The 14,608-nt window shown below is 38.5% G+C and overlaps 1 protein-coding gene across 5 annotated transcripts in view; it reads right to left on the reverse strand.

The window, feature by feature from the left end:
* Positions 1–14,132, reverse strand: part of LOC121429247 (protein PRRC2C-like) — a 46,070-nt gene extending 31,938 nt beyond the window's left edge. For all 5 annotated transcript variants that reach the window (XM_041626217.1, XM_041626216.1, XM_041626215.1 and 2 more), the window contains exons 1-7: positions 13,969–14,132; positions 6,431–6,606; positions 4,430–4,601; positions 3,174–3,295; positions 2,086–2,280; positions 1,501–1,724; positions 670–821 (exon numbers count right to left, since the gene is read on the reverse strand). In XM_041626217.1, the coding sequence (XP_041482151.1) occupies positions 670–821; positions 1,501–1,724; positions 2,086–2,280; positions 3,174–3,295; positions 4,430–4,601; positions 6,431–6,545 (980 nt within the window). In that variant the 5' untranslated portion in view covers positions 6,546–6,606; positions 13,969–14,132. The remainder of the gene's footprint in view (positions 1–669; positions 822–1,500; positions 1,725–2,085; positions 2,281–3,173; positions 3,296–4,429; positions 4,602–6,430; positions 6,607–13,968) is intronic.
* Between the last annotated feature and the right edge of the window lie 476 nt (positions 14,133–14,608).

The raw sequence follows: 14,608 nt of genomic DNA on the forward strand, positions 1-14,608 counted from the left end.
GAATATCATGGTAAACAACTCTGGATAATAATGCGTCTTTTTCGGGAGGTCATGCGACCTCTAAGAGTTTACGATTACCTCCGCCATCACTACGATATTGTAGAGAAGGTGAATTTCATCGTAAACAACTTTGGATAATAGTGCGTCTTTTTCGGTAAGTAATGCGGCCTCTAAAAGTTCACGACGGACTCCGCCATCACCACGATGTTTTAGAGAAGTAGTGTCGCGCGCTGGAACGTCATTATCTTATTTCCCTTCCTCCGATTATGTCGGAGATCAAAACAACTCATCATCTTCTTCCTCCGCTTTTGTCGGAGATCAAAACAAATTCTGCCATCAGCGAAGCGTGCCGCATTTCTCCACACGCCGGCCACATACAAATTTTAATGTATTTTTTGTTTTTGAATATCTTCCGATCCGATATCCGAACCGATTCCGATTTTAGGAGCAAAACTTCCGAACCGAACTCCGATCCCGTAATTGCTCTAACTTACAACATTAGAGGGAGCACCCACTTTCAACAGTAATACTGCTCAGACATAGGGTGATGGATAGATGTCTTCATTACAGAGAACTGATCTGCCATCGGGTTGCATCATGCAGTATTCCAATACTTTAGGCAACAGAAATACTTCCAAAAGGCTAAGGAAATCCCTATCTCATACTCACATTGCATTTTGATGTTGTGGTGGAAAGCCATGTCTAGGGGGAGGTCCCTGCATGCCGGGCCCTGGGAAACCCATGGCGTATGGGTTCATCGGTGGGGGTGGGCCTCTTGGACCCCCTGGTCCTGTGGGTATACCACGGGGCCCAAACTGCATCTGTCATAGAAATACATAAATCAATGTCATTAAAAGACATTTGTGACACATTTTTATCTTAGGTACCCTTTGATAGGAACCTACTGAGAAGTTCATGACCTAAATGTATTATGGACCTGTTGAAGCCTGAATGATTCCGCTATACACATTTTCCAGACTCAAGCATGCATATATACGGGCTGAGGTCTCCCATCGGTGGTTAAAGGAACATATAACGCAATTTTTGGTATCCACTCTAAATACAAGACCGACTTATGTCTGACAAAGTATTGGCTTTTTCCAAAAATAACCATTGTTGAAAAAAAAAGACAAAATGTGTCACTGATATTTGTTTTCTTTAAAACAGTACAGTAAGGCAAAATAAAGAACATGTCCACTATTATCATAACTATACTTCATGTATATTGAATGAAAAAAATGCATGGAATATAGAGCACTAACTAAACCATTACTATTTCATTAATCAAAACTAGTGCACTGCTATCATCAGTCATTGGGTGATGGATAGATGTCTTCATTATAGAGAACCATTCTGCCATCTCTTAACATCATGTAGCAGATCCCATTTATCCTACAATTGTCATGAAAAATTCTACAACACAAACATAACTTGGTTGATACAACTGTTTAAAGAGAGAAGGTCTTCACATCAAATCAACAAACATGGGAAAGTACTCACGTATGGAGGCATCATTCCTCTGAACTGCTGTTGCATAGGGCCCGGAGGGGGTGCGTTCCCCTGAGCCCCATTCATAATCCCTTGAGGGGGCATACCATGAGGGGGCATCATGGGACGGTCTTTATCTAGGGCTGCACCCGATGAGGCAGGCCCCTCACCCTCCCCCGTCCCAGTTCCACCTGACTTGTTCAGCGAGCTGCCGCCTTCTCGCCAGCTCTTTACATCTGGAATGAAAACGAAAAGTCCCACATGAGTACTCAACCCTTGCTTAAACTGTACGACATGCTACATCATTTATCTGAAATTAACCAGTTGTTTGTCATGCTATCAGTGAGCTGGTATCATAGTTTATTAATTTTCCCTTCTTAGTGTCCTCCAAGAGGAATCAGCATCACTTTGAAGTAACGCCTGAGTAGGACTTGCATTAATTCAATTCCACCAAGCCAAGGCCATAGCAGAAGATGCCCTAATAATAGCACCAATGCCCCTCCCTCTTGAATTTCCCCATTTATGACAAACAACCTATTTAGAAACTATTATCTTTGAAACAATCATTGGGATATGGCCTTAAATGTAAGTTCTTACTTTGCGGTCTTAGACTTGGTCCTGGTCCATACTGGACCTCTTTGGGATCGTCTTTGTCCTTCTCGGAGGAGTCTTTGCTGGTTGAGGCAGCAGCTGGCTGATCTCCGGACACACCTAGTGACGGAAATTCTCGATCCAGATGCGAAGGGGGAGGAGCAACTCTCATTGGTGGTGCTCCAACTTGATTGGGTGCTCCTGATAAAATGAAAATAAACAGACATTTGATAATTCTCCATGGAAGGAATTGGGATAAGAGATACGATCAGTATTTCATCAATGTTAGTGGTAATTCGTCACTTCCAATAATTAATTGGTACTAAAAAAGCAACTTTGCTTTTTTTTCTTTCTTTTTGCAATCCCTCCACTAATATCATTGGCATTTACATGTACGAATCTGGTATATTGACTAGCATTTATTTTTAAAGTGGAAATGAATTGAACTTTAATTTGATCAAGAATAAGAACAATGTTCTCATTACTAGTTTACTGGAAACCGGTTCAGGAAACCAGTTTGCAAGCTCACTTTGCTAACATTCCCACTTGATCACACAAAAGTGGTTTTCAAAATCACTTCACGTAAAGTGTTGCTATATAAACACTCTCAGTGGGGCAACACAGTTTGCGCGAAATTCGAAACCGCAGCGTAGGCATTCTACATCAGTCGTGTGGAGTAGCGCGCTCAAAATGTGCGAAGATCGCTTCCGAAGAAACATTGTGTCCTCATGCTAAAACAACTTAATGAGTCAAAGCAATCTTAAAAACTACATCGCGAGTTGGTTTTATGAACCGGTTTGGAAGATCGCTTCCCAGATCGCTTCGACTGTTCTCATTACACGTTAAACTAGTTCCAGTAAACAAGTCTTAGGAAGGTAGTGAGATCAGTTCATAAGTAACATAGCCAAATTCAAATGAATTTTTGGTAAAAATAAGTTATTTAAATTTTGCAGCCAATACTGTGAAAAATTATCAAACACCTTTACCCTAACTGAAACACAAAAGTTAGGCACACATGGCAAGAGAAATTCATGAATGCATTGTGAGCTAGCTCTGAACCCAAACGAGACCGGTTTGCCTTGACCCCAGCTTACCTTTGGGCAATGCATTTGGAGCAGGAGGATGCCAGGATTTCCCTGACTGTGAGTCCTCTTGGACTGGTGGTCCCTGAGGAGGTGCTTGCGGCTGACTCTTTGCAGCTTGACTTTCTTGAGCACTACAAAGGAAAAAAGATACAGTAGTTGAAGGCACCGGACCGTATTCTCAAATCCCATGTAACTTAAGCCAAGGTTTAAGTCAGTGCTAACAGTAAACATCATAGGAAGCCAAAGATATCAAAATTTTGTTTACTTTGTATGTTTCCTATTTTTGTTGTATCACCATGCTTTTCAAGGGGAACAAAAGTATTTTAGTATTCTCAGACAGTTGTGAATGATTGGAGTGTCAAATGATCTGATAAGTTGAACATGTAATGTTATAGATTCGTGTCACAATCTTTCAAGAGATAAACACAACTTCAGACATTAGTTTAACCCTTACTAGGCCGGGCCTTTTGGCTGTTCTGTGGCGGGGGGGTTTGATTCTACCCCCCCTGAGATCTTGGCCGATCGCGCGAGCGCCGCAAAAATTTGCACGCTGGTACTGTGCGATGGAATCTACAAGGCTGTATGGTAAAATTTTCCAAAATAATGAGATGTTATTTTATATGAATTAATTATGTTAATTTATGCATAAATCATACTTTTTGCTGTAATTCACTAAATAAAGCTCCTAGAATGCTAATTTTTGGTAAAAATATTCTTTGTAGCATTCTTAACAATCGCAATTGAAAAAAACTTTGTTTTGGAAATCAATTTCTTATGTATTTTATTGTTTTATGAATTGCACAACCTTTTTGAAGCATAATTATGCTAAAATCAATCAATTTCAGCTGTTCAAAGTAAAATTATAAGATGAGAAAACTCAATTTGCATCGACTTCGTACACAAAATCACATTTTGGAACAATTTTTGGCTTAACATGCACTTCCGAAATGTTGCATAATTTCGGAACCACGAACCTGGGTGTCGTAAATTTGGTCTCAAAAGATGCGCGAGACTTTAAAGTATAAACTCTGTCAGTGGCGCGGTCAAAAAATTTCATGCGGCGGAATGATCGCAGAAAATGTTGAGGGGGTTGATTACCCCCCCCGGCCATTTTAGGGTTCTAAGTTCATCCTATTTTAACATTCCTGTCATATGATTCTTCTTAAAAATATTCATAATACATTCACATTTGATTGAATCACTTGCAGACAAAGAAATAATCAAAGGGTCATATTGGTGAAAGGTCACATGCAGTAAAAACTTACTTTTCTGGCTTCTTTTCTTCGGATCCCCATCCCGATCCAGTTCCAGGTACAAGATTAATATTAGGGTCGTTTCCTTTGTGTTCACTTCTTAAGCTTGGGAGGTTGGTTGGAGGAGGCACACGACGGGCATTGCCCACTTTGCCAAGACTTTGTAATCCACGGCCATGGCTCACTGCACAAATACAAAAAATACAGCAAAGTCAACAATTTCTTTATTCGTAACAGTAATAATGTTCACCAGTTCTTTATGTTGCCCCCTCCCCACCCCTCTCCAACTAAAGCTCTCTAAATTAAATTAACGAATGATTTACAATCATAAAGTGCTTTAGCAAGAGCATATACATGTACCCCTTAGGCCCAAATTCTGCACAAATATGGAAAGTTATAAAAGTGGAATGCCCCTGCCAGTATCACCTACAGTATATCAAAAATATAACAGCAGTGCTGACTTTGAAAACTAATTTTTCACAAAACACCATTCATTTGATAATAAAATACATGTGATTTTTTTTACCTCAAATGACGTTCATGTGACCTTAAACTCACGCATGACAATCACTCAGTGATTATTTATTATCTTCATGTCCACGTTTCATGAACTACATGTAAGTCAATTTAATTCCAAAGGTACAAATAACATTAAAAAAAAAACACCTTGGTTAAGATTTCAATTTTGATACCCAAAACATAGTGAAAGTTCATTGACACTTCATGACTTTTGAGCTAGATCATGTGACTGCTATCCATACCAGATGATCAATGATACTTGATTACCCTTTCTTCCAAGTTTCAATTACTTTTTTAAAATTGGCCTTTCGAAACCTTGGTTAAGATGATGCTGCCTCCATCACCTCTGCCAATAAAGAGCAGTCCTTCACGTTTATAATTTCGTGGAGCTCAATAATTTGCTCTTCTTATTTTTTAAGGAGCTCAATTGAGGTCCTCAGAATCGTTCTCCTTGAGGAGCTCAAATCAATTCAATACAATACATGTATGAGAAATTGTAGATTTTTTGTAACATCGTATATGCAATAGCTGTGTAGCTAATAATTAATCTGTGGTGAAACTAGGCCTGGGTCAATACAACAAAATATCACGCTCCTGCAAAAAAAAAAATAATAAAAAAACAAAATAGAAAATAACTTACTTACTCTCTGTAAATATTGTAGTCCCACAAGTGGACTTCAATGGTGTTGCCATGAAAATCTACATATGAGACTACAATATTTACCAAGTTCAAAATCAAATCAGAGTCAGGAAAGAGGTGAATATTCTTTATTTTTCTGATAATTTTCAACTAAATCAAAATAATTTCAAGGAATTATGGAAAATAGATGGCCATTTCATGGATTTAAAGATGTAAAATGTGAAATTTTAGCTTCTGACCTTATTTTTTTCGGAGCGTGGTAGGAGCGCCAGCGCGATCGCGCTCCTCAATAATGAAGGTCTGAAAGAGCACCTATAATCTTGTTTTGAGAGACAATGAATAGGGCACAAAGGGATCTACACCCAATGAGATGAACACTGAGGCCAACATCCTAACCCATGTTCTCAGCCTGGACCTGTGATTACTGTTTGGTAACATTACCAAAACAGAAACCAACAACTAGTAGTATTGCTTATATTGTAGCTAAGTTATTAATATATTGGTGACAGCAACAAGACCCCATGGAAGAACAGTGGTATCTTATTGATACCGCTGAAATGGGCCATCCTCCATCTGTATGTTATGTTAAATAGATCATGTATATATTAATCTTTTTATATGGAAATACATACAAACAGTAAATGCACTTTGGTCGCCAATAGACTCAAACAGACTGTCAAAGGGTATATTGGTGACAGCAACAGAACAGTAAATGCATTTTGGTCGCCAATAGACTCAAATAAACAGACTTGTGGTGAATAATTTTTCTTGAATCACATTCACTCACAAATCCTCAATAAACTAGTACTCCACTATTATCAATCATTTAATTAGTGTATTTCTCAGGCACTTACCAGCTTGTTTTTGAGGTTCTACGCTTTTTCCTTTATAAGTATCGTATAAGTTGAGGGAAGAGTATTTTGATTTTCCATCTTTCCCTTTGTTTGTCACTGCTGAGCGGTCAGACATACTGCATTTCCTGCTGTCATGGAGCTCTTATTCACGGTACCACAGAACGTGCAAGAAGCCACTAAAAGAAAGAGGCAAACAAATTGAAGGGGGTAAATATTCACATCTGAACATTCATGGAGACCCTTTAAAACCCATATAAACAATTACACAACCATGAATGTATGTTTTACGATCACATACAGTGTAGACCTATAATCATTGAATGAATTATAAAATTTGTTTGTATGATTATTTTTTATTACATTTCCAGCAAGGCTCCACACTAATTTTTTTACTTGGTGGCCCAATCAGACCACCAAAATCATCAATTCCATATTTTTGGTGGCCCACAGCAATTTTGGTAGCCCTGAAACAATAGAAAACATTACAATTTATCAAAACTTTGGTAGCCCAACCGGGCCACCAAGTGTGGGCTTTTGCAAAATTGTGGTGGCCCGACTCTCATTTTTGTTGCCACAGGCCACTGCGAATGTCGAGCCCTGTGTACAGTAGCAAGCCCTCAAATATTCTTAGGTCAACAATGTACATGTAATAAATTAGCATTTAACCACATAACAAGCTCATGAACTGTAAATTTTTTTTTGTCTTATTACAAGATAAAGAGCGAGGATGAGGACATTTGATAGACACTGACGATAAATCTTTGCATATCCTGGTCAAATTCATAGGATATCGGGGCTTGCAGTTGACTTTATTATGTCAAATGTAGCTTCTTTTTCTCTGGATATTTTTTTGTAATAATTTGCCATTTTATGACGCCTAAATAAAATTAATAACTCAAGAATAAAACTTTTCATACACATCTGTAAAAACTGGTTCACACACACTAATTTCATCATTCTAATGAATTTATAGGGTGTTAAGTGCCTTCATTTCTTAAATCTTAAAATTCAATGTTAATTTTCAAATTTAAACAGCAACACGAGTCATGATTGAAAATGCATTTAAAAACACAAAACACATGCATGTACACAATTAGCGGTGTACTCAACACTGTTGAAAATATAAAGGTGGTCATACTTTGATCGTCTATAAAAAATTTTCGCCATCGTTAACGCAGCTTACTATGCAATTTGACCCATTACACGAAAGGTCAATTCTACCATACACTTGTGTGGGCAAATTTAAAGATGTTTAAAAATGCAAATCATGTTCAGTGTCGCATTGCATTTGGGATGCTGAAGGTTGTAAAATCTTTTCTTTTTTATTTGATGACAGAAAGTAGACAAAAAAAAATTTCTTCCTCGCAACTGAAAAAATATCAAAATGGTAAAAAAAAAACCCACCTCCACTCAATATCCATATTAAAATATTCAAAAAGAATAAATAAGGAAAGAATGAGTGGAGAAATAGAATTCTGAAGAACAGAATATTTTCATTATTATTTTATCTTTTTGAAATTCTATGTTCTTGAAAAATAAATAGGCCTACATGTAAATTCAGCTACATGTGTAATTGACATTTACAGTATTCCAATTTTTTTTTAAAGGTTTTTATTGAAGCAATCAAAACATTTACAAATTATTTTTTGTGACCCCATGATCATGACGTAATGTTCTTCGCCAACGTTACAGATGCGTGCGTCGCGTAACGTTGGCGAAAAACAATAGGAAACAAGATGGCGGTGTAAACATCAGGCAAGTCTCTTCCGTCTTTTCACAATATTTTTCTCATTTTTTTGATGAATTATTTTTCAAAAGAATAACAAGAGCGTAGAAATGCTGGAAATGAAGTTTCATCCCATGTACATGATTTAGGGCTAGATCTTAGTTTTAGAAGGAAATTAGAAATCTCGGAGGTGAAAGTTTCAGGATTTGGCGTCCTTCGTGTCTAGGTGAATGCACTCCTAGTACCAATGAGGTCCAAACATTAACATGTATGGACCTCATAGGCGACATTACCCAAAAATATGGGTTAGACAATGCTGTTCTGATTTCCAACCCAAGACTTTGGTAAATGTACGCCTTAATACAAATTGGAGTTACGTGATATGACTTTCATTTGTTGGGGAGACATTAAAAGTATTAATTAAGTAGTTCAAATTAAAATATATTATCATTAAACTTACATTTCAGGCCCTTTTTGTTGATTTTCGGTGAGCGTTCCACACAGCTGCGACGAGTGATCAACTCCGAAGTGATACGCGAACTGGTCAGCTGATCGGTCAGGTGATCGGTAGATTATCTTTTTGTCAGACGTTCATAATTTATGTAAAGCGTATCAATCTTCAGTATCTTGATTCCAAAGTATCAGTATTGCAGATAAATGTCATTATTGATTGGAATCAGTGGCGGATCGGGGGGGGGGGGGGGGTGGGGGTGGGGGTGAGCATTTCTGCCCGATCCCCCTATTGAGATTTGTAGTAAATATTTTGGAATTAAATACGTTGTTCATACTAGTTATGCGACCCCTCCCTTATGATGATCACAGCATTATTTGTAATGGGGATATTTCGTTCATAATTATTCTTGTCTCTTCTTTCTCCTTTTTAGCCTTTTTTTGCTTGTTAAAACCTTTTTTCCTTTTTTTTTGGGGGGGGGGGCTCGCCAAATTTTACGTGGGTCAAAATTACCTTCATTTTTTTAGTGACAATCTTTTTTTCATTTGTCCAGTTCTACGCGAGACAAAATTACCTTCGATCATTATTATAGTTAAAAACTTTTTTTTATTTTTTATTTATTTATTTTTTTTTTTTGGGGGGGGGAGGTTGCCAAATATCACGCGAACGTTTGTCAGCTTTTACTGTTTTATTCGACTTATAATCAAATATGAAATGGGGCTTACCACAGTTTTTTTTTAAGTCAATTTATAAGAATATTCCTCCTCGGGATTTGAGCTTTCTTTCATGAAATATCAATTTTTTTCATGATTACCAAAAATACTTAAAATTTTTTATCGGTGTATGCCTATAAAGCTTTAGCTCATGCGTTGCGCCTGCCATATTTTAATGCTGATCAACTTTATGCTTTTAATGAATTCCTAAAAACAATAAATTCTCAGATCATCAATTTTGTCGCAATCGAATAATTCGATTGCGTCTCGCTATCAGTTTTGAATATTCATAAAAAATATCAGCTCGTGCTTTTTGCTCATAATATTTTGATTAGTAAATTCTTCTCTTATATAATCGAGTCGGATAGATAGATAGATAACTAGAGAGAGAGAGTTGGGGGGGGGGTCCCTCAGCTACTTGTCCTCGCTTATTTGTTATTATGCTCATGTTGTGAGAGCTTTGTGTTTTCACATTTTTTTCTTTTTCAACCTTTTTAATGTCTCGGAGCTTCCCTCTATTTCTTTACACTATATTATAATGTAGTCCTGTTTCAATCAAAGTGGCGGCGGAAGCCCCAAATTTTAGGAGGGGACAACCTAAAAAATTTTGACAAGCAAAAAAAAAGGCTCTCAACCCAAACATTTCAGGGGGGACGTAGGAAAATAAATTGACAAGCAAAAAAAAAAGGGTCAACAACAAATTTAGGGGGGAACGTCCCCACTTCCGCCGCCTATGGTTTCAATTCTTTTTTTGTTCTCATTTCAATGAAAACATCATTATTAAACTGACGTACATGTAGAAGACTTTATTACGAAATTTTGACATTGTTTTGTTTCATTTGTTTGGCTTTCTTTTTTTCTTCTCCTCATCTTCTTTTTCTTCTTACTTTTTCCCTTTCCTTATTTTCTCTTCAGTATTTCATTCAGGTATCCGCCAATTTATACAACACCAAGCATATAGAGGCGGATAATCAGTGAGGGAGCATGACGGTGTGCCGCTCTAAAAAAAGGAGGAATATTGGAAGAAAAAAAAAAGAAGGGATGGGGAAAAAATAAAGAAAAAAAAAAGATGATGATGGCAATGACGATGATGAAAATTATCTTGGTGATGATGATGGTTGTGGTGACGGTTGTGGTGATGGTGATGGTGATGCTAATGATAGTGGTGATGATGATGATGACGAGATGTAATTTTGTTATTTTGTCTTTGAAAAAATTAAGTAGTGCAAAGTTGAATTCATTTAAAGTTTATTATGAAAATAGCAGAAAAAAAATTGGTATGCGTTCGAGGAAAATCCATCCCCCACCAATCTTTTTCAAAGGTAAGATTTTTTTTTTGCCCGGGGGGGGGGGGCCACTTCCATTCACGAGTGGATACCATGCGCGACCATGGGGTCTCGAAAAGCACCCTAAACACGTAATTTCCATATTCTGAAAATGCACCCCTTAACAAGTATTGGCGTGTGAAACCCTACCCTTAACAAGTATTGGGAACAAAACGATACTCTTGGCAAATATTCCCTGAAATGAACCCCTAAACAAGTACAGGAATGTTTTATTGTTACGGGTCCTTCGGTCGTCGGCTTTACCTTATTTGGTTTAGTACGACCCCACCTTCTACACCTCGCGCAAATCGGACTCTAAACACGAAGTGTTGGAGCAAAAAGGACATCCTTTATAAAACATTTTGATTTTGTTTTATCATCCCCGCAAATTAGACCCTAAACACGACGGTTTTCCTAGCGAATTAATAGATACCCTTTTTTCGTTATTTTTGTGTTTTTGACACCCTTATCACGTTACGTAGGTAACGTGCCCTATCGTGAAAAGGACATCCTTTTTACGTTTTTTTTTGGTCGCGCATGGTATCCACTCGTCAATGTAAGTGCCCCCCCCCCCCGGCCCCCCGGGTTTTTTTGTGACGGCGTAGGCCTTTGCAAGCAGCTATTATTATGGTAAAAAAGTAAATGAAATGTCAAGAAATACATGATAATGATTTTTATGGTACATTTTAGTAGGCCTATATCAATTCATACTTGTTATCAAAAAGAAAAAAGTGGGTCGTTACGGACCATTAAAAATGGGAAATTTGGGCATTTTATATTTAGGATAGAGCAACTGCTCGTTATAGACGTCACAATAAATCAAGCATTCTAAATTCTATCAACTCCATTTTTTGTCAAATAACACCTTCATCGATATTTTGAAATGATTTTTCTCATATTTTCATCATCTTTTTATCAGGGTGAAATATTCCCCTTTAATTTACAAAACAGATTCGCAAACAATATCAAGAGTAGTGGGAGGCAAGGGTGGAAATCTAAGGTAGGGGACCAGGGGCTGGAAAACAGGCAAAAAAAAACAAAAACAAACTAACAAAAAAAAAAAAAAAAGGAAGGTTTATCACCCCCAAAAGAAGGTCGTCTCGTCCAAAATACATGTTTTACTTCGATTTAAATGATGTAGGCCTATTTCTTTCCATCATATATAAAAGAACAAAAATAGTAGGGGGACATTTGATAATGTGCCCCTACTATTTTGGGTTAGGGGGAAGTGTCCCCCTGGGATTTGCGCCCATGTGGGTGGGGGGTGCTGCACCTCCTTTCGGAATCATTATGGAACAGTGTGAATAGTCGCTGTGATTACGATCTCATACCTATAAAAAAAATAGAACAAAAGAACGCCTTGACCACAGGCCAAAATGCCTAACAATTTTTCCGCGGCATTAACAACTCTCGTAAGGGGCGCTCCATTTATAAATAGAGTTGCATGTGTAGCTGTCTATGGCAACAGAATCCATCGCAGAATTGAAGCCAGAAGCGTGGGAATTTGGCAGAAAATTCAAGAAAAGAACCGGTGAGTACCGATTTAAGAGTAATTATATATTCATTAACATTTATTGAATCATAAGAATAAAGATTTTTTACGGAAAGAAAGCTTAGTTCTAAGCTAGGGCTGCCCAAATGCGCGTGAGTGGAGTCTCAGTTTCTTAACACGGGTAAGTATTGCGGTGTCGCCTAGAGTGGGTGAATGAGAAGGAAGACCTGGCTTCATCGAGAGTAAGTCTACGTTAGTAAATGATTTTTACTCTCTAGAAGCCTCCTGGCTAGTCTAGAGCGCAATTTACATCGCCGAAATTAATTATGGTGCACAACTTTACACGTCAGATATTTGGAAACTGCGTCCGAGTTTTGGCAAAAAACAAGCTTCCGCCAAGTTCCGGTAGGTGGTACCAGTAGTAAGAAAATAATTTGCATTTAGATCTAGGGCCTAGGGCCTACCATATTTTTTATGACATTATTCAACATTTGTACTACAGAAATAAACACAATTTTTATTTGATTCAATGATTGTAGACAATTTCAAGTTCAGTGTTGACCTTTTGGTGCTGCCTGTTTGTTGGTAATTCAGTCAATTTTTTCACGAATGTAACACCAAACACAAAATGAAGATCGTCCTGTGATAAGTGTGAAATAACTAAGTTGTTGTTTCCGGTGTCAATGTGATCTGGGAGATTTACAATTTTGGGCGCTAATGCAGTTTCGCACCGGCCGATTACCAGCATACCTAATCACCAATACTTGTTCCCAAATGTCATGACAAGTCTCTCAGTCACATTTCGATGTCAATATATCCACCACTTTTCAAAATATTGTGATCGGGAATGGCTGTATTTCGGCTTCGATCTCAGCGTCGTTGATCGACACGGCGTAGACATTGCTTCGCGGATCGCTTGGATTCACCATAATGTTGATATGAACTGAAGTTAGTAACCAAATCATGCAAAAATGTGGCGAACAAACTGCCAGCATGCCGCATGCGAATCTATGTTCGCATGATTTGGTTGCTAACGTCAGTTCATATCAACATTACGGTGCACGGTGAATCCAAGCGATCCGCGAAGCGATGTCTATGCCGTGTCGATCAACGACGTTGAGATCGAAGCCGAAATGCAGCCATTCCTGATCACGATATTTTGAAAAGTGGTGGATATATTGACATCGAAATGTGACTGAGAGACTTGTCATGACATTTGGGAACAAATATTGGTGATGAGGTATGCTGGTAACCGGCCGGTGCGAAACTGCATTAGCGCCCAATTTTGGAATGGAGCTCCGTAGCCGAAACTAGGTAGGAGTCTAGGACCAGGCCAGGGGAAGCAATCCAAATTTCATTCAACACTGTCACTGGCAACAGACAACAGTCATGACACTGACAGTGAAAAGGAAACACCATGATTGATGATGAACAGCAAATGGCAATGCAGTTCTTTGACATGTTTGAAATCACCCAATTTCCCACTGCAAAATGCAAATAGGGGGCCTAGTCAAAGTCAGAGCACGACCACATCTATTAACGTTCGGGCCTAGCCTAAATCATGTAGGCTACACTCGAATTTCGAACGGAAGAAAAGTAGGCCTAACCCAGCGCAGTCGAAGTCGCACAGTGTAGGCTATACTGACGTGACGAAGCTGAGCCAAGGCGCGGCGTAGAGTCGACTGTTCATTCGTCCCAGAGAGATCTACGAAACAACAGCGGATGTAGCTGTAATATACACAGTTCAGCAACAAAACAATGTCAATACCAACGGAACCCTTCGATTTCATGACCAATATTTCACGTAAAAACAACATAAACATTAACGTACCCTTGCTCGCTCTGCAGGAAAATAAATGGAGAAAAGAATGATGACCTACGTCACCCTTATAAGCAGATGATGTTGTCGATTTTGATGGATAAAATGTCAATTGAGAGACAATTTCTCTCAAGAAATATCCGCTATATAAAATATGGCGGAAGCGTTCGGCTGTTCGGGGAAGGGTAGTCGGGTACACTCGTGTGTTCGGTAAAAACCGTTCGCTATATAAAAAAGCGCCTGCTTTGTTCGATGTGCTCCGATTGTGGAAGCCCCCGGGCGAGAAGAAAAAGGCTAGAAGGCAGGGGCCGTGGAACGGTTTTCAAGGTGGGGGGGGAGGGGTGCTGACCATTCAAAAAATCACAACCATTTGGTAATTTTTACGTTTTTGTACCCGGTTTTGGAAAAAGCAAAAAGTGGGGGTTGAAGTCCTCCCAGCCCCCCCCCCACTTCCGCGGCCCCTGGAAGGGGACTGCTGTCTTTCTTATCAAATGATGCAATTATACTGGGAATTGAATAAATGACTGATATTTAGCAAAGAAGTTCGGTTTGGGCCTACACAAGAAGGCTCGATCGATCAGTTCACTTATCGATATATGCTAATAATGCATGTATTTTATCCAATTGTTCATGACAAATGTTAGACGATCTT

Source organism: Lytechinus variegatus, chromosome 15, assembly GCF_018143015.1.
Source record: "Lytechinus variegatus isolate NC3 chromosome 15, Lvar_3.0, whole genome shotgun sequence".
NCBI classification, from domain to species: domain Eukaryota; kingdom Metazoa; phylum Echinodermata; class Echinoidea; order Temnopleuroida; family Toxopneustidae; genus Lytechinus; species Lytechinus variegatus.